This window comes from Dicentrarchus labrax, unplaced genomic scaffold (assembly GCF_905237075.1).
Source record: "Dicentrarchus labrax unplaced genomic scaffold, dlabrax2021, whole genome shotgun sequence".
Classification (NCBI taxonomy): domain Eukaryota; kingdom Metazoa; phylum Chordata; class Actinopteri; family Moronidae; genus Dicentrarchus; species Dicentrarchus labrax.
The window spans coordinates 3945653-3966102 of record NW_026136722.1 but is presented as its reverse complement, the minus strand read 5'-3'; the positions used below and the strand labels follow the sequence as shown (position 1 = coordinate 3966102).

Genomic DNA, 20450 nt, shown 5'->3' with positions numbered 1-20450 from the left:
AGTTTTGCACGTATTTGGTCGTAAGTATGATTTGCCAATTAAACATTTTGAGCTGATAATGGGGTAGGATGAAAAGTTAAGGGACTGGAGAGTTATTACAGTTCACTCTGAAGAAGACATGATTCTCTCAACCAAACTTCATGGCAATCCTTTCCAGAAGTCGAGTTGAGATATTTTTCTCAAAGCCACAAATATCAACCACGTGGTGACGCTAGAGGACAATTCAGGGAATTACCAAAGTCATAAGGATTCATCCTCTGGGCACCATAAATATATCTGTACCAACATTTCTATAGCCAATAGTTGGTGGCTAAAACGTTAATGTTGGGGTAAGAATACAAGTGGTCTGTCCCTCACAGGCAGGTACATCCAGTAAGCTCTTGAATTCAACAACATGGAAGACAGTAAAATCTGCTCAGATCAGCTGCTCCTGTCTAATAAAGGCTATAAAAGCCCAATAAATAATCTTCAAAAAACTGCATAATTACAGCGATAATGAAGGTGAGACTTAAAATCACCCAAGAATGCAGATATGACATCAAATCAAGTAAATGCATTATTTGATCTAAAATGATATAATATGCTTTAAAAAACATGTTTGTCAGGAATGTTAAGTATATCATACAGTGGGGCTAAAACACTGTTAAAGGTTGAGGGAGAACTGGGTGGGCAGGGATAACGGGTGGAGGGATTTGGCTCTTTAGCAGCGCTGGGGTTAGCTGCACGGCTTCAGTATTAGCTGGTGGAACAATGGACCCTCTCACCAGCCTGTTTACAGGACAAAATAAATCCACATAAGCAGTGAAACAGCTCGCCGGACGCCACACACTTCCAGAGGCTAGGCTCACACACACATCCACTTTTTGTCTCACAAATACAAACATTTCTATCTTTAGATCATTTTTTGACTGCTGATATGTCTGAACCCCCCCAACCACACACACTCTCTCTTTCTCTCTGTCCCACTCTCACACACATATGCTCATAATTGCAAGAGGAACAGGTGGAAGTAATGATTTAGAGATCTTTCTGGGTTTTCCGTCCCTCTTCTTAGTCTTTTCTTTTTATCTACAACCGCACAACATCTGTCTAACTCCCACTTGTGTTTGTATGTATCATGTATCATGTATGTATCATGTACGTGTCAACACTCCACAGGTGGCCGTAGTATCACCAGAGACGCACACCAATTGCACTTGGAATAACCCCCCCCCCACACACACACACAAATTAGTTTATCCTACCAAAACATGTACAGCTGTTAGTAGGCTATGATCATGTGATTATGTGTTACACACACACACACACACACACACACACACGATGAAGATGAAGTCATTCATTGTACAGAAGCACAGAATAGTTGGGAAATCCTATTGGGGGAATTTGTTCTTGCAAAATGATTTAAATAGAAAGTAGAAAGAGAAGAAATAAAAAGGGACAAAGAAGAAATCAAATCAGGCTGTAAGAAAAAGGAAAGAGGATAAACATTTCTTGCTCCTGAGAATCTCTGTAACTCCAGGACAGTCACAATGAAGACAGTTAAATAATTTAAAACTACACCAGTACTGCATTAGAAAGCTGTTTCATAGAGAGTTTTGGTCTTAGTCAAACCATCAACCCTCCTGAGGCTCATTCTCTGTGTGTGATTAACGTCAGTCTGTATCTATTAGAGCCGCCTCTGGGGAATGGGAGCAACAGCTGCTTCAGCTCTGTAGAGTTGAGATTGAAGCTATATGCTGGATAAGATCAAGACTGTGATGCTAAAAAGAGCAAATTTTCCTTGAAAGTGCCACACAATGAGCTTCGGTGGACGCAAGTGTTTCTTCTCAATGACGTGAGTACTTGGGCTAAACTCTTTCAAATTCAGCCTAGAACCAAACTCAGCTCTGCCTCTGCAATCTGTCAGTGTCTCCGCAGGAGACTGTTTCAAGATAACATATGACACACATACCCTGTCATATACTGATATTAGGAATGAAAATCGAGGTGTGGGAGGGCGGAGGGATGGAGAAGATAGATCGTGCGATGGGGTGAGGAAAGGAGATGGTTCCAGCCTTTCTAAGGAAACCCTAAATGGACGGAGGCAGATTGAAGAATTCCCAGATCCCGTGCTGCCTGGCAGATCGGAGGGATGAGACCTCGGGGTGATGGCTGATTTTAGAGTTGCGACCATATCTGGAAGGCTGCGGCCTGATATATAAGAGCATGGCCTCAGCTCACACACCCATATTCCTCCTGAGCGTACCTCAGCCTCCTGCACTGGTGAGTATGTGAGTCAAATACTGGGTTGTGTTTAACCGATGGTCAGCGTCCTTCCTCTTACACATTCATTTCTGCTTTCTCTCTGCAGCAGCCAGTAGTTGAGTGAGCTGGTCAGTTGGTTGGTGTGTGTTAGTGGCAGCAGCAGCAGCAGCCATGCCGGGTGCATATAAAGGGGAGTGCGGGGATGAAGTGGACCCCATGCCGTTCCTGGTTCCCTCAGAGAAGGAGCGCCTGGAAGCTATGAATAAAGCATACGACATCAAGCGCTCCTGCTGGGTCAAAGATGAGAAGGAGGCTTTCATTGCTGGGGAGATTCAGTCTGAAGATGGGGACAAAGTCTCCGTCAAGACCACCAAGAACACTGTAAGACTAACACTGAAGCTATTTTGTCTAAAATATTCAGGATACTTTTACATTTATGAAGTAAAAATGAGTTTCATCATAATAATGAAATGATTGATTGATTGAGTGATTATCCTTTCTGATCAGACTGTGGCCGTGAGGAAGGATGATGTTCAGCAGATGAACCCTCCTAAATTCTACCAAGCCAGCGACATGGCCAACCTCACTTTCCTAAACGAGGCCAGCGTCTTGGAAAACCTGCGCAGCCGCTACGTCAGCATGAGGATCTATGTAAGCCTGTTAATCAACACCGAAGATCTTACAGCGAAGATACAACAAAAACCTACTCAAAACCACGTCCACATGACACCTCGAGAACAGTAGAAAAACTCGTAGGGGCACTATATCGATTATAAGGATCACTTTATTCATCCATGAGAGCACTCCTCAGCCTATGAAAACAGTGGAGGAGCTTTGTTAAGTAGGATTTTAAATATTCTTAAATATCTGTCTCTCACAAGTCCTCCAGCTCTGTGGAAGTGAAATAGTAAATCCAAAATGAATATCCCTTTAAAGGGCACTCTGGGAAAAGTAGGACATCATTAGCAGAAGTACACAACTAGGCAGGCTTAACCTGGAAAGTGATGTTACAAAAGGTAAATGACACCACTTTTTCACACAATAACTCTTCAACTGTATTGAACATATGTTTACAATCAGATATCAAATTGTGGACTTTTCCCTGTGCTGTTTTGAAACATAGGTTAGAGACACAAGCTCACCATACAAAGATTTAATGCATAATGATTAATGGGAAAAAAGTTGAGATGGTTGATGATTTTAGACGCCCTATGACGTACATCGACAGCAGTCTTCAGGGAAAATACTGACCACATTTTTAAGAAATGTTCCACAACGCCTGCACTTGATACGCAAGGTCAACAATTTTGGAGTGAGCCAAAATACTTTGGCAACTGTGTATAAGAGTCTGGTGGAAAGCATCCTATCTTCTAATATAATCACGGGGTATGGTAATGTGAACACTAAGAGGAGGAATAAGCACCAGAAAATAGTCAACATGACCTCCAAAATAAATTTAAGTAATAAATGAAAGTTTGAGAGGACTAGAATACAGAGTGGTGCTCCTGACTTGGCTGCAGTTTTTTTGCCCACTATGTTAATGTCATTTTTTGTACAGTGTAGACTTGTGTATTGTGAGACATATTTTTTTAATGAATGTTTTTATGTCTTACGGTGAAACCGAAGACATATTTCCACATTGTGGACAATAAAGTTTTCGTAAAAGGGAAGAAAAGGCACATAAAGTTGCCTGCTTGTGCTCACATTCCAGAGCTCAGTTAGTAAATCATTTCATCCTGTTGCATCCTGCACACTTCTTTACATGTCCCCTTCCACTTCTAGACCTACTCAGGCCTCTTCTGTGTGACAATCAACCCGTACAAGTGGCTGCCCATCTACGGCGCCAAAGTGGCCCAGGTATACAAGGGGAAGAAACGCAACGAAGTTCCTCCTCACCTCTTCTCCATCTCTGACAACGCCTACCACGACATGCTGATGGGTGAGGAGAGGGCGATGGCGGGGCGTCGGGAATCAAACATGGGATTTTCACAGAGAGCGAAGGAAGAAATTTCAGTCAGTCGTAGGTCATTGATGGGTGAGAGGAGGGGGGTAAAGTTGGCAAAGAGGAGAAGGAAACATGCAAGTGGTATGTGGTGATTTGGGAGGACCCCCCCTCGAGAGGAGTTGCTTGAAAGTCATTACACTGTTCTTTATGTGGAAAGAGGGAGCGGGGCAGTTGCTGGGGGGTTGTTGTGTAGTCAGTGTGGCATGTGAGGATTTGTTCAGGGAGTAGAAAAATATTTGAAGCCATTATATGGCACCAGGGGAGAGCTGACAGCTGTCTGTGCTGTTGGTACTGCTGACAGAGAACATCAGCGGTTCTGTGATCTGCTCAGAGGGAAATCAGCAGTAATTATTCTCATCTCTCTCACCCTCTCTCTGTTCCTCTCTCTCTGCCCTCTTTATGTCCCATCATTGCAGAGCATGAGAACCAGTCTATGCTGATCACGTAAGGATGTTTTTTTTTTGTTTGTTTGTTTGTTTTACAAATGAAATGAAATTGTTATAGCCTGTAGCCTCTTGCTATTATTAATTCCTTATTTGTTTCTCTCCTCCAGAGGAGAATCCGGTGCTGGCAAGACTGAAAACACTAAGAAGGTCATCCAGTACTTTGCCAATGTTGGAGCATCTGGGAGCAAAGCTTCCGACTCCAAGGCAAGTGTGTGTTTGTGTGTGTATGGACAGGATATTACATGCTGCTTTTGTTGTCCCACAAAATCATGTAATTTTCTCTCCTCTCCTCTCCTCTCCTCTCCTCTCAGGGCTCTCTGGAAGACCAGATCATCCAGGCTAACCCAGTGCTGGAGGCATTTGGCAACGCCAAGACCATCAGGAACAACAACTCCTCACGCTTTGTATGGACACATATAGAAAAAAGATTTTACCAATTTTATCAAATTAAATAATTAATGTCCATGTCAAATTAAATAAAAATTGTCAACAGAATAGTACATGTATATAATTGACACAAGAATAATGTCTATGTTGTTTTAGGGAAAGTTCATCCGCATCCACTTCGGGCCGACAGCTAAGCTGGCTGGTGCTGACATTGAGTCTTGTGAGTGGATTTCTTTTATTACTTCGTATACGTGCACCATGGTAAAATTCCAAATCTTTGTTTTACATGCTATGTTTCATTAATGAAGATATTATCATGAAAAATCGTTAGCTGTAAAAGGAACACAATTAGTATCATTAAAAACTGTTTGTCTTGTTGTGTCTGTGATGTTTCTTTCTGTCTCTGTGCATCAGATCTGCTGGAGAAGTCAAGAGTGATTTCCCAGCAGGCTGCTGAGAGAGGATACCACATCTTCTACCAACTCCTGTCCGGAAGGAAGCCAGAACTCATTGGTGAGACAGATAAAGCTGCAATGTCACCAGTTAATATGGAATTGAATTGAATGTCAGCAGAAATAACAAGCTAGAAATCCCTTTCACTGCTGGAGACACCTTATTGTTTTCCCATCAGCTTTGTGAATGCTATGGAGCTCAGAGTTTCCTTTTCTTTTAAATACCAAAAATAGTTTTACCACATCTTGCATTCTTCAATATTAAACCTGCAATCAATCACATAGTCTACATCAGTGATTCCAAACCAAGGGTAAGCCTACTTGTACCCCAGGGGGTATCTCTGCAGTTGCCAGGAGGGTATGTGGAAAGACTGTGGAGCAGTAGACCATTCAATATTAAAAAAAGAAATTACCATTAAAAACAATAATCCATAAATTGTGTCTAATCTGTCAAATTCTGACACTATTTACTGCAATTGAGAGTGCAGGAAAAGTAGTTAGCAAATGGTGAAAAGGCTACAAGTAATGGATAAACAGATAAAATAGTAAACTATTGTTATTATTGTTAAAATAAAGGTAGATAAAAGTAGGCCTACATTAAAAACAGCTGAATAACTTAGTTAGCTAAAAGTAGTAGATAGATGTTAAAAAAGTTCAAATCTAGTGGATAATCTGTTGAAATAACGGTAGGTAAAAGTACGTTAAAGAAGTTGAAGTAGCTAGCTAAAAGTAGTTGGTTGAAAAAGCTAAAAGCGATGGATGGGTTTAGCTGAAAGCTAGCTAAAAGTAGTAGAATGGTTATAAAAAAAAATCTTAAGGTAGAGGAATAGATGGGTGAAAAACCTAAAAAGTAATAGATAAACAGTTGTTATAGTTAAGTAGTAGAAAAATCTAGCTTGTGCCACTAATAGTACAAGTGTATCAGCAGTATGACTTCATATAGGACTTCTTCACTCAATATTAACCTGAATATTGACAGTTCAACAGTGTGAAGAAACAGTGCAGGTAATATCAGTGCTAAAGTTAAATAGTTCCAAATCAATTCAATTGAACACCTTTGGATATGACTGGTAGTTAATCTGACAGGACTGTGGGGGCAAAGGCCGGCAACCACTGGTCGATATGATCCTCTCTGTTGGTAATAATCAATGATATCCAGTATTAAACAGTGGGATTTGCTTTCATGTTAACAAATAATTATTCTAGTCTTAATTTATTTGATTCTATGTCTTCCAGAGGCTCTGCTGCTGAGCCCAGACCCCAAACAGTATGTGTGGGTGTGTCAGGGAGTCACTGTGGTGGACAACATGGATGATGGAGAGGAACTGCTGCTCACTGATGTGAGTTTATAGTTTTTCTATGTTATTCATGTTGTGCTTCGATTTGAAGCCCGACATACCTCTTTGCCTGACCAATCATATATATTCATTCGCCTGTTGATGGTGCTGTTGCTTCTCTTTGTGTAACTCTCCTCTGATAGTCTCCCTCTCTCTATGCTTGTGTGTCCACAGGAAGCCTTTGATGTCCTGGGGTTCACTCCTGAGGAGAAGATGAGCGTGTACAAGCTGACTGGAGGCATAATGCACTTCGGCAACATGAAGTTCAAACAGAAAGCCAGAGAGGAACAGGCTGAGGTGGATTCAGCTGAGGGTATAAAAAGTCCACCTCACTAGTCTCTCTCTCATTCTGGTGTCCCAGCTCATGTTTTTTTTTACAACCTTTCATCTGTCCCTATCTCATTTGTGTGTTCTGGCCCATTTTTCAGCATGTGTTAAAAGACAATGTTAAAATAATGTTGCTGATTTCTTGTCCTCCTTCTTCTTTAATTTCCTAAAGTGGCTGACAAAGTTGCCCATCTCATGGCTATCAGCTCTGGGGAGCTGCAGAAGGGCATAACACGGCCCCGGGTCAAGGTTGGAAATGAGTTTGTGACCAAAGGTATTGCAAAGATGTTATTAAAATGATTAACATTTTCTTACAATACAATACACTCGTCTACAGTTATTAACATTTGAACTTGAAATATCAGGTCAGAACCAGGACCAGTGTGTGTACTCCATCGGCGCCCTGGCAAAGGCCATCTACGACCGCATGTTCAAGTGGATGGTGACCCGCATCAATAGGACCCTGGACACCAAGATGCAGCGACAGTACTTCATAGGAGTGCTGGACATTGCTGGGTTTGAGATCTTTGAGGTGAGATTTGAATAGATTAAGTAAGATATGATCATGTCTTCCCATCCTCCCATGACCTAACCCTGCCTTTCTTCTCCAGCACAACAGCTTTGAGCAGCTGTGCATCAACTTCACCAATGAGAAGCTGCAGCAGTTCTTCAACCACCACATGTTTGTGCTGGAGCAGGAGGAGTACAAGAAGGAGGGCATCGACTGGGTCTTCATCGACTTCGGCCTGGACCTGCAGGCCTGCATCGACCTGCTAGAGAGGGTAACTCACACACACACACACACACACACACACACACACACACACACACACACACACTCACACACTCACACACACTCACACACACACACACACACAGTAAGCATTAAGTGCACAAGCATGGACATGGTCTGCATTCTTCTCTATTTCCAACTCCTTCTCTGTGTCTCCTCTCTAGCCAATGGGAGTTTTCTCCATCCTGGAGGAACAGTGTGTGTTTCCAAAGGCGACAGACGCGACCTTCAAAGCAGCTCTGTATGACAACCACCTGGGCAAGTCCTCCAACTTCCTCAAACCGAAAGGGGGGAAGAAAGGACCCGAGGCCCACTTTGAACTGGTGCACTATGCCGGCACTGTGAGTACTGGTTCGTTGTAGCATTTCACATGGAGATGTTAGAGGCCAGAAAATACACAAATCCCTCCTTAGGGATGGGAAAGAGTGTGTGTGTGTGTGTGTGTGTTTGTGTTAGGATGATAGTTAAAAAATTAATGAAACAGGCTGCTGTTAGAAAATACTCTTGTTTCTCTTTTAACTGAGAAGAAATGTTAGCTTCTAATTATCTGCAATTTTGTGTACCTCTGTCAACAAAGTCAGATCTCTGAATTTAAAGTTAGTTATGTGACTTTTGTTGTACAGGTGTAATTTAGTTGTTTGTGCCTCTCACAGGTGGGCTACAATATTGCTGGCTGGCTGGAGAAGAACAAAGACCCTCTGAATGAGACGGTGGTGGGACTCTTCCAAAAGTCCTCCATGCCTCTGCTGGCTGTGCTCTTCAAAGAGGAGGAGGCCGCTGCAGGGACCAAGAAACAGAAGAAAGGGTCCTCCTTTCAAACCGTCTCCAACTTCTACAGGGTAACTCACACACACACACACACACACACACACACACACACACACACACACACACACACACACACACACACACACACACACACATACTTCAGAGACTGTGCTATAATCTGACTGTAGTTGAAAGCAAACAGAATACTTTTTACCTTTTCCATTATATACTTTAATGACTAACATTACAGTATCTTACATTCCTGTGTTTAATATATTTATTGAAAGATAAATAGATCTACCCAACAACAAAACAACAAAATTAACCATTATGGTCATTAAATAAAACATTATTTTAATTAACCTGTTCTTGTGTTGGCTTGCAAACAACTTTATAAAGTTTTAAAACATTTTATGAACACGAGTATGGTTTACTTAACCAAACAGAAATGAGGATCAAGCCATTGATCTGAAGTACGTAGATACAAGTACAAAGACCCTTTTAAGATAACTGCAATATGCTCATAATCTCACTGATGTGTTTTATTTATTATTTATATAACAGGAACAACTGAACAAGCTGATGAGCACCCTGCGAAGCACTGCTCCCCACTTTGTCCGCTGCATCGTGCCTAATGAGTTCAAGAAGTCAGGTCAGTAGGTGGAGCCACTGTTTGTATTTGAGGCTCACTGTCAATCACATAATCCGTCTCAAACTGTGAAATGTGGTCACTATATTAAGAAATATATTCTTTTTTGACATCTACTTAAACTTCTTGGTGTTGATGATCACCTCTTCTCTCTTTAATGCTGTGAAGGTGTGACAGACAACCATCTGATCCTGCACCAGTTAGCCTGTAACGGCGTGCTGGAGGGCATCCGTATCTGCAGGAAAGGATTCCCCAACAGACTACAGTATCCAGAATTCAAACAAAGGTCTGACTCTCATTAGTTCTTTATTCATCTCCATGTTAATTTAACTGCAGTCACATTTCACATGATTGTCTCCTTTTGCCCCCACAAACCTCCTGCATTTCATTCTCATTCTCCTGTTTTTACTTTGTCTACCCTCACTTTTTTTTCGTAATTTTACTTGCCATTTCTTCCCTTTTCCCCTTTTCCCCTTTTCTCCTCTTGTCCCTCCTCCTAATGTCTCCTAGGTACTATATCCTCAACCCCAGCGTCATCCCTAAGGGATTTGTTGACAACAAGAAGGCCTCTGAGCTCCTCCTGAGTTCAGTTGGCCTGGATAATATGGAGTATCGCATTGGACACACCAAGGTGCACCACTGTTCAGCCTTATCTAAAACAATAGCTCTTATTCAACACATACATATCAACATATATTGATAATAATATCAGTATATCAGAAGTTAAATTTTTATTCTGGAAAGACTGTGAATTGAACTCTTTTTCTCAGACCTCCTGTTCTCCCCCCTTTGACCTCTCTGTGTTTCCTCTCCAGGTGTTTTTCCGTGCGGGTGTCCTGGCGAAGCTGGAGGACATGCGTGACGAGCGGTTGGCAAAGATCATCACCATGCTGCAGGCTCAACTCAGAGGAACTCTAATGAGGATCGAGTTTAAGAAGATGGTGGACAGACGGTCAGTGTGCGCCTGTGTTTCTGTGTGTACATGCACAAAATGTGTTTACCTGTAAGACAGCTAGGTCAGAGAGACGTAGTATTCACTGAATGCTTGTGAGTACTTACAGTTTTTCTGCATTTGTGTGTGCGCGATGCAGAATTGCACTGATGGCCATCCAGCGCAACGTGAGGAAGTTCCTTCAGTTACGCTTCTGGGGCTGGTGGAAACTCTACAATAAGGTAACATGCAGATGTTTAATCTCATCTCAGTTAATAAATCATTATCATCACTCATCATTATACGTTCTGCCTTGCCTCCTGCAGGTGAAGCCCCTGCTGATGGTCGCCCGTCAGGAGGAGACCTTCAAGGCTAAGGAAGAGGAGCTGAGGGTGGCAGTGGAGAAAGTTAAGGAGCTGGAGGGCAAAATCAAAGATCTGGAGGGGAAGACGGTCACTCTGTCACAGGAGAAGAACGACCTCGCCCTGGCGCTGGCTGCAGTAAGTGCACATCTGCACACAGTAGTTTACTTAGTTGATGACTGTGTGTATTTATGTTACATTGAGAAGATTTTCAGACATATGTGGAACAGCGTGGTCGGCACTTTTACTGAGAGTTGCCCTGAGATTGCAGTTTTTTTTTGCAAAATCTTTATGTGCAGTAAGTAAAACATGAGATCAGAATACTTCTTCTGACGCACTCAAAGAAAGATTGAAGCATCAGTGTAAAATCCTCTGCTTGTCCTGTTCATTTGATTGTTCTTTGGTTTAAAGGATCACAGAAATCTTGAGCCTCAGTTTTGAGTCTCTCATGTATTACCATAACATTTGAGTCACTGCCCCAACAATCAATTTTTCCAAAAAATAAATGTGATCTTTGAAAAATCCAGAAGGTATTGAAACAACACTTACCGCTGTTCTGAAGGTATTTACAGTCTTTGATATTGAGGAAATACTTTATACTTCAGAACAATAGTAGGTGTTGTTAAAAACCTTATGTTGTACATCGCTGGGTATTTAAAAAAAAACAAAAGCACACATAGCTCGGTTCTTGAAAGTAATTTTAGTACATGAGAGGCACAGACTGTGGCTTAAAAATTTAAAGATAACCCTCAGACATCTATTACAACATATATAATAGTCTTATACTAGTCTTGTAATAATAATGGGTGTTTTTTTATACAAACAAGTATAATTTCCACTATACTTATGCACTGATGTGTGGTATACAACACACTTGTATAAGTTGCATACTGGACCACGAATCACTTCCAAACTACTTGTAATATCAAATTCATGCTCTGATCTGATTTTCAAGGAGCACAGAAAAACTTTCTACTTTCAGCAGATGAATGTGAAAACATCCTTCTAGTGTCTAGTGTCTTTAAGTCCTTAAAATGTCCTTAAAAACACTTAGATCTAGATCTAACCAGCTCAAGACAGAGCCTGTATAGTTATAAACACACAAAGACACACTACATACACACATACCTTATCTCCTTGTCTCCCCACAGGAGCAGGACACGCTGGGTGATGCTGAGGAGCGCTGTACGCAGCTGATGCACCAAAAGGTCCAGCTGGAAGAGTCAGTGCAGGTAATGTGTTATAAATGAACCATACCATATTTTACCTTTGTAAACACTAAAATTCCTTCTGACCATGTAGTTACATTGTTATAATACAACAGAGTTCGTATGTCCTAGAAACTGCTGAAAAACTTCTTGTGTCAAAAATAACTGTGAATGTAGGATCTGCGTGAGCGCCTGGAGGAAGAAGAAGGCAACACAGCCTCCCTCCATGGCCAGAGGAGGCAGCTAGAGGGCGAACTGACTGAGCTAAAAAGAGACCTGGAGTCTTTGGAGTCCACAATGGCTCGGACTGAGAAGGAGAAACAGGTAGACAGGAGGAGGATCTGGAGACATCTGGAGTAATGGACAAAGTCAGAGATGACCACTGAATTATGTCCAATGGTGTGTTTAGGGTCTGGACTTCAGGGTGCGAACTCTGACAGGTGACCTGAGCCAGCGAGACGACCAGATCGGCAGGCTGCAGAAGGAAAAGAGAGCTCTGGAAGAACTGCAACAGGTAGACAAACATGCACAAACGTGTGTAGGTGGATATGCACACAGTACAACGTGCATGGACATAAAGAATATTTTAATATTTTAATTTTTTTATGCTTATGAGTTTAATAGTGAGAAAGATATATATTTTTATAATTATATCAGAAAACTCTGGAGGATCTCCAAACAGAAGAGGACAAAGTTAATCATCTGACCAAGACCAATAGCAAGCTCAACAGCCAAGTGAATGAGGTACGAGACAGAAAGACCGGAAATATTTGTCTTCTTGAAACCTGCAGATGAATGTATAGAGCAATAGTGTTTTGATGTTTCTGTGTGTGTGTGTAGCTGGAGGACAGCTGGGAGCAGGAGAAGAGGATCAGGGCAGAGGTGGAGAAAGCGAGGAGGAAGGCGGAGGGAGACCTGAAAATGACCATAGAGAACCTGAATGAGATGGAGAACGCTAAGCTCGACCTTGAAGAGGTCATCAAGAAGTAAGACACACACACACACACACACACACACACACACACACACACACACACACACACACACACACAAACACTGAAGCAGGCAAGTTCATTAAAGTTTCAAAAGTATCTTGACTTCCTTATAACATACAAAACAAACTCTTATACAGTACAGTAGCAATATATCTGTGTGTTTCCCCACTCTCTCTTACACACTCATCTTTCTCTGCTGTGTGTTGTGTTTTCTGTGTGTTCATCCAGGAGAGACTTTGAGATCAACAACATGAACTCGAAGCTGGAGGACGAACAGGCTCTCAGCTCCATGCTCAGCCGCAAACTCAAAGAGCACCAGGTTTGTGGTCAGAGGAGTCTGCTAGATTCTTTTACTGAGAACTACACTAGTTGATTTCAATTGTGTGGTGTCAGTCTGCCCAGCACCACAAAAACTGTTTGGTAGATTGACAATACATTTTGTGCTGACATTCATAGTCCACAGAGGATAAATTCTACTGACTTTAGTGATCCTCTTGATCTAACCTCTAGTGCCAATGTCTGGAAATAGGGGAGAGTTGAAGAAGTAAAGGCAGATGATTTTAAAGATGCAAGTTTATTGCTGTTTGTGTGATTCCATTCAGGGCCGCATTGAGGAGCTGGAGGAGGAGCTGGAAGCTGAACGAGCCATGAGAGCTAAGGTACAGATTCAAACTACAACAGCTTAGTTTTAACAGGCCACTGTAGTTTAAACCTGCACCACCACAATTATACACTCACATGTTAACATGTATAATTCTCTGAAAGGTGGAGAAGCAGAGGGGAGAGCTATCACGAGATCTGGAGGATCTCAGTGATAGGCTGGAAGAGGCGGGAGGAGCCACCGTCACCCAGGTGAGTGTGACTGACAGCTGCCAATCAACTTTGACCTCTGTTCTTTTAAACCCTGTCTAACTTTATCTGTGACTCTTTCAGATTGAGCAGAACAGGAAGCGGGAGACAGACCTGCTGAAGCTGAGACGGGAGCTGGAGGAGGCAGCGCTCCAATCAGAGGCCACGGCGGCTGCGATGAGGAAGAAGCACTCGGATGCGATGGCAGAGCTAGGCGAGCAGCTGGAGAACTTGACCAGGCTGAAAGTGAAACTGGAGAAGGACAAACAGTGCATGAAGGCGGAGATCGAAGACCTCAACGTCACCGTGGAAGTCACTCAGAAAGCAAAGGTGTGTAGTTATTTGGAAAATCTTGTGCAGTTAAAACAAATCATACATGATTATCAACTCATACACACTCCTACTTTTGCACCTGTGTGTATTTGTGTGTTTACATGTGTAGATGAACTCTGAGGCCCACGCTCATAAGCTGGAGGACAACCTGGCAGAGGCCAACGCCCGCCTGGCTGAGATGGAACGCACTCAGACTGAGCTCAGCACCGCCAAAATCCATCTGACCGGTGAGAACACATAAACATTGGGGCCCACTCACACTGTTGCTTGGAGATTAAAAAAAACAAAACGTAAAAAAAAATTCCTTGTGTGTGTGTGTGTGTAGCGGAGAACAACGACCTGAACAGGGAGCTGGAGGACGTGCAGAGCAAGCTGAACCAGGTGACCAGGCTGAAGACCACCCTCACCTTACAAATCGACGAACTCAAGCGACAGGTGGACGAGGAGAACAAGGTACAATTCACCACAAACACACACACTCAGTGGGGGTGCATGATACTCACACATTTTCAAAGGTGAGAGCCACAGGACCTACAGCAGTTGCCTTTCCTCTGACCTCTGGGTGACTGGGTCCTGTTTTTCTCTCTTTTTGTTGCCTTTAAAAGTTGCCTATGAAATCACTATCAGACCTCCAGTGAAACCTCCTGCCTCTCTCCATGTGTGCAGGGTCGTAACACAGCGGTGGTGGCCCTGGCCAACACCCGTCATGACCTCTCCCTGCTCAAAGAGCAGCTTGAGGAGGAGTCAGAGGCCCGCGGGGAGCTGCAGCGCCTCGTGTCCAAGCTCAACGCAGACGTCACCTCCTGGAGGAGCAAGTATGAGACGGATGCCATCCACCGCACTGAGGAGCTGGAGGAGACCAAGTAGGTTGAATAGATCTGGAAAATACAGGATTGTACACATCAGTAATAAATGGCATGGTTGTTGTCTGGATACTTTTTAATTTAATCCCACGGTTGCCTCTCCCTCTCACTACCTCAACCCACTCTCCCCAAGGCGCAAACTTGCAGTGCGTCTCCAGGAGGCTGAGGAGGCAGCAGAGTCTGCTCAAGCCAGAGCGGCCAGCTTGGAGAAGGTCAAGCAGAGACTGCAGGGAGAGGTGGAGGACCTAACCATAGACCTGGAGAGGGTAACACACACACACACCCACACACCCACACACACACACACACACACACACACACACACACACACACACAGATGCATGCAGACAAATGAATACAGACAAATTAATGTCTGTTACTCAACATATAGGACACACAGTCCGCTCAGTTCAGGCCTTTAACCAGCAACTGTATTTTAACTCTATATGAAACCAATAATCAGTTATTCAGGATGGCTTCTTTAACATTTCCTCTCCACCCACGTCATTGTATCATTGGTATCTTTCCTGAAAATCTAAAAGGTAAAATTGGTTGGCAAAATGTTATACTGTTCTTAAATGGAAAAAAAACCTTTGAAGCACCAACTCTTAACCAATGGCTGAAGCGCCTTTCAAGCTTCCTTTCCCTGTACACACGCTGCTAAAGGCCACCTGCAGTCAAACAGATATGGGGATGCTTCGTGTATTACTTGGAGTTAAGTTTCCTAACCAATTCTATACTTTCTGATAAAGAAATGCAGCATTTTTCTTCTTCTTCTTTTTCTTTAGCTTTTTTTGAAAGCTATGTATCAGTAAAAAAGTAGAATAAATGAATACATTAAGCTGTAAGGCGGACTCCATAAATGCACCTACAGAAAAACAGATGTGTATTTGAGTGTGTAGATATAATCTGAGATCCCAAAACATGTTTTTCTGTCTGCATTTGTGTGTCCAGTCCACTGCAGCAGCAGCAGCTCTGGACAAGAAACAGCGAGTTTTCGACAAACTGGCGGCTGAGTGGAGCCAGAAGAACGAGGAGCTGCAACTGGAACTGGACAACAGCCAGAAGGAGAGCCGCTCCTACATGACTGAGCTCTACAAGCTGAAGACGGCCTACGAGGAGAGCCAGGATCAGATCGAAACTGTCCGCAAGGAAAACAAAACCCTCACAGGTAGCTGCTGCAGACACTGTGGTACAGTGCGATTACACGTGTATACTCTTGTCATGTTTTCTTGACAACGTGCCCTCTCTCCACACAGAGGAGATCAAGGAATTGGTGGACCAGCTTGGAGAAGGAGGCCGCAGCGTCCATGAGCTGCAGAAGGCGAAGAAAAAACTGGAGGTGGAGAAGGAGGAACTGCAGCTGGCTCTGGAGGAGGCAGAAGCTTCACTGGAGGTACAAAGAGCCTCTTTTGGATAACAGAAATCTTGGCATGTGTGAGGTCTGACTGCAGAACCATTTGAGAAAGATATTGACAGATTATTTCAAATAAGGTTTGGCTGCTGGTGGATTTGTTGAACACAACAAAATGATCAAAAATGATTAAGACAGCCATTAATGCCTGCAGTGTTAGTGGCAGAGAGCACAGAAGGTTGTCCACCAGAGAGTTTGTGATAGATTTGATGGAGGAAGTCGGAGCAAACAAGGGACTTCTGCTTCTCTCTATAGCAGAATTGTCTTTTCCAGTTTAATTTTCCAGTTGTAAAAATGTGTGTGTTTGTGTGTGTGTCTAGGTGGAGGAAGGTAAGCTGGTACGTTTACAGCTGGAGCTCGCTCAGGTCAAGGCCGACATCGACCGCAGAATCCACGAGAAGGAGGAGGAGTTTGAAGTCACCAGGTTAGAAAATAGAGATTCTGTCACAAGCATGTGTAAAGACTGTATACACACACACACTCATAGACACACTCATAGACACACACATAGACAAAAGACAAACATTACAAAGAAAAGGGTCTAACCTAAAAGTAAATCTTTATAATTATCTTAGGAGGCTGTAGGACAGTTATTGGGGTGGGGAGGGGTGCTGACTTTTCCAAACAACAAGGGTCTCTCCACAGTTATTAAGAAGGATTCCCTCCTGCATTCACTTTCTTAACTCAAAGTGTGATGTAGAAAGTTGAAGCCACTAGTGCACATCCACTGAGAATGGACTTTACAGTGAAGTAGGATCTTGTGTCCAGCAGGAAAACTTTAGAAAAGAACATCATGATCAACAATCTGTATCTGTGTTTGTATGACCTGCCTTCTAGAAAGAACCATGCGCGTGCAGTGGAGTCGCTGCAGGCCAGTCTGGAAGCAGAGGCCAAAGGTCGTGCTGAGGCTCTGAGAATGAAGAAGAAGATGGAGGGAGACCTGAATGAAATGGAGATTCAGCTGGAGCATGCCAACAGGAACAATGCTGAGCTGGTCAAAACCCTCAAGAAGCTGCAGCAGCAGATCAAAGTAGGAGTTTCATTTGAGGCGGTGTAAGAAAGTACTTCTTTGTAGTTGAAAAAATACTACAGCAGTAACCCTTTTGTCTCACCCAGGATCTGCAGGTGCAGATGGACGAGGACGCCCGCCAGCACGATGAGCTGCGGGAGAAGTACAGCCTCCAGGAGCGGCGTCTATGCTTGATGCAGGCAGAGATGGAGGAGCTGAGAGGAGGCCTGGAAGCGTCTGAGAGGGCCCGCAAACAAATTGAGCAGGAGTTGGTGGATACAACAGAGAGATTCAGTGAGATCAGCATGCAGGTAGATGGCTACACAGGAGACCACGCAGTCCCATACAGAGACACACAGACACACAGACACACACAAACAGAAGTGCACATTTTGAGGAGAGTTGATTGTCTTAATATGGTTTTATGATCAAATTTTCTTGATCCTTAATGATTTCTTTTGACGTGTCCGATGTCAAATGCTGTCATTTTGTCTAGTGGATCATCACATAATCTCAAATTTTCTTTTCCCAGAACCAAAGTCTGACAATCCTGAAGAGAAAACTGGAGGCCGACCTTGCCCGACTGTCCAGTGAGAATGAAGAGCTGATCTCAGAGTTTCGCTCTGCTGATGAGAGAGCCAAGAAGGCTGTGACTGATGTAGGCTGCACGACTACACACAACACCCCTCCCTCTCCACCAACACACACAGTTTCAACATTAGGCAAACATAAAAATGTCACAGTAAAGGCAAAAAATCCATGACACAGAAATTATATTATATTGATTTGAACTGACTGAGTTCAGCTCCTGTTCATTGTGTCAGTGAATGAACATGTGTGTCTACCTCCAGGCAACTCGACTGTGTGAGGAGCTTCGACAGGAGCAAGACCGAAGCTCCCACCTGGAGAAGATCAAGAAGAACCAGGAGCAGAACCTAAGAGAGCTGACACTGAGGCTGGAGGAGGCTGAGCAGCAGGGTCTGAAGGCCGGAAAACGCACCATCCAGAAACTGGAAACCAGGGTGAGGAGTTGGGTAGCTTGAGAACCATTACTTTTAAAATGGGAACAGATCACACACCCACACAGACACAACACCTGGCTGAGGCCTCTCATCCACATTTTGTGTCTATTATTCCCTTTTATTGCTACTAGATCAGGGAGGTGGAGAATGAGCTGGACCAGGAGCAGAAGCGCCACATGGAGACGGTGAAAAACCTCCGTAAGGGAGAGCGTCGACTCAAGGAACTGATCTTCCAGACGGAGGAGGACCATAAGACCAATCAGCGAATGCAGGAGCTGGTGGAGAAACTCCAGAACAAGCTCAAGTCCTACAAACGGCAGATAGAGGACGCTGTGAGTAGCAGTTGGTGACGCTGGATTTTTATGTCTTTCTAATGATTGGTTTGGACTTTTGGTGACAAGTTCTTTCTAACTACATATCTTCAATTCATCTATTCATCAACTTTCTCATTTAACTCACAGAAGGCGAATAAGTTCCGTTAAACTGTGGCATTTTTAATTATGATACTTGGATCCCATTAGAGCCTAGAATATTCAAAAATGTGTCAAATAGGACAATTCCTCAGAAGCAGACATATTAGAGAGCATCTTGAAGACATGTAACAAACAGTCCATCTGTTTATTTACCACTAAGACAAACGCTCCCCTGTGTCACTGTAGGAGGAGCAGGCCAACAGCAGCCTGTCTAAATACAGAAAGACGATCCATGAACTGGACGATGCTGAGGAGCGTGCAGAGGTGGCAGAGATGACCCTAAATAAAATGAGGATGAGGAACCGAGCCTCCGCCACAAAGGGCTTCACTTCGGTAGAGATCGTCCAGGTCAACAAGCCTACCAGTGGAGGTCAGGACGAGTAGAGGGGGAACGAGACACACACACACACAGCTAGCAGGTAGGCAGTGAAACATGAAATTAATATATCGGAGCAAATCATCTTTGACACAAACAGTATTGTTCAGTCTGTCTTTGTGCTCCTACAGAGTGACACACACCCATTCAGCCCTCCAGAGAACCCTTGACTGAGGAAGTATGAGCTCAGACACCCTGGGGAAAGTCTTAAAAAGGCCCAGACAGCTCCTTACAGAAAGTCTTAAATAATGAATTGAGTCTTTAACATCACCAATAGTCTTAATCTATATAGTCTTAGCATTGGTCACCTGTACTAGTCGATTTGATCCTGCACGCTAAGTATGTTTTACTGTCTTTGTGCCTTGAATGTACCATTTGTGTCTGTAGTCTTCAAGTGCTTTGGATCCTACAATGTTTATTGGTATATGTAAGAGAGTTTAATGTGTGTATGTGTGTGGGTGTCTGCGCCTTGCATGATCTCAGTTGGTGTCCTTACACTGGCGGGAGGGGGTGGGTGAGGCTGTGCTCTCACGTCAACGATAGAGAGCCCACCTGTGTGTGTCGCTCCTGCATGGAAAGTGTGTAGTGGCCTCCTGCAAAGTTTTAATAAACTACAAGCAAATGAGCAGAGTTCTGTGGCTTATTCAGAGGAAAAGGGGCTGGGGGAGGGTCACACTTAATGAAGCACACATCCTGCAACAATACATGTAGTGTTTTTGAGTCTTTAGTTTTAACTGTGTATGGACAAGACTGCATTAAAGCTGCGGTAATCAATATTTCTATATTAACAATGGGTCAAATGTACATGTATAATGGGAAAGGAGTCACTGGTAATGACAAACCCACAGAGGATTATCACCTGACACTGCAGTTCCTCTAAGCCAGGGATACTCAACTTGTGCTGGCTGGGGGCCACTTTTGCAAAATAATGAGGTCAGGGCCAGTTAATTAACATTAAACATTAATCATTTTTTAATGAATGAACATTAGGATTGTTGATGGAGCAGAATAAGACCACTTTAAAGTCATAATCTTCTCTTTTCTTGTGGTGTGACCTGGCAGGACCACTGCATTGGCGCCTTATATTAGTAACAGCAATATTAAACACAGTTGTTTAGTATAACAGCCAAGGGACATTAATGAACATACGTTAATAAAAAATGTGAAATGTCAATCTAATTTTTTTTGTGAATTAGAAAATGGT

The 20450-nt window shown here is 43.2% G+C and overlaps 1 protein-coding gene across 1 annotated transcript; it reads left to right on the top strand.

Annotated features, from left to right (window-relative positions):
* The first annotated feature begins 2174 nt into the window (after positions 1-2174).
* Positions 2175-19871, top strand: LOC127356060 (myosin-16-like). The gene is made up of 45 exons (XM_051387482.1): positions 2175-2265; positions 2354-2628; positions 2755-2898; positions 4030-4186; positions 4669-4696; positions 4806-4902; positions 5010-5102; positions 5242-5305; positions 5500-5598; positions 6774-6877; positions 7049-7187; positions 7374-7475; positions 7567-7733; positions 7813-7983; positions 8159-8335; positions 8648-8833; positions 9327-9414; positions 9580-9697; positions 9922-10042; positions 10227-10363; positions 10503-10584; positions 10669-10842; positions 11856-11936; positions 12090-12236; positions 12322-12426; positions 12570-12656; positions 12753-12898; positions 13136-13226; positions 13510-13566; positions 13673-13759; positions 13841-14086; positions 14199-14316; positions 14415-14542; positions 14756-14952; positions 15086-15218; positions 15907-16123; positions 16212-16348; positions 16687-16790; positions 17204-17396; positions 17483-17686; positions 17908-18033; positions 18227-18397; positions 18529-18729; positions 19057-19289; positions 19378-19871. Exons 2-44 carry the CDS (start codon positions 2419-2421, stop codon positions 19252-19254), a joined length of 5832 nt encoding a protein of 1943 aa, XP_051243442.1. The 5' UTR covers positions 2175-2265; positions 2354-2418; the 3' UTR covers positions 19255-19289; positions 19378-19871.
* Positions 19872-20450: the final 579 nt, after the last annotated feature.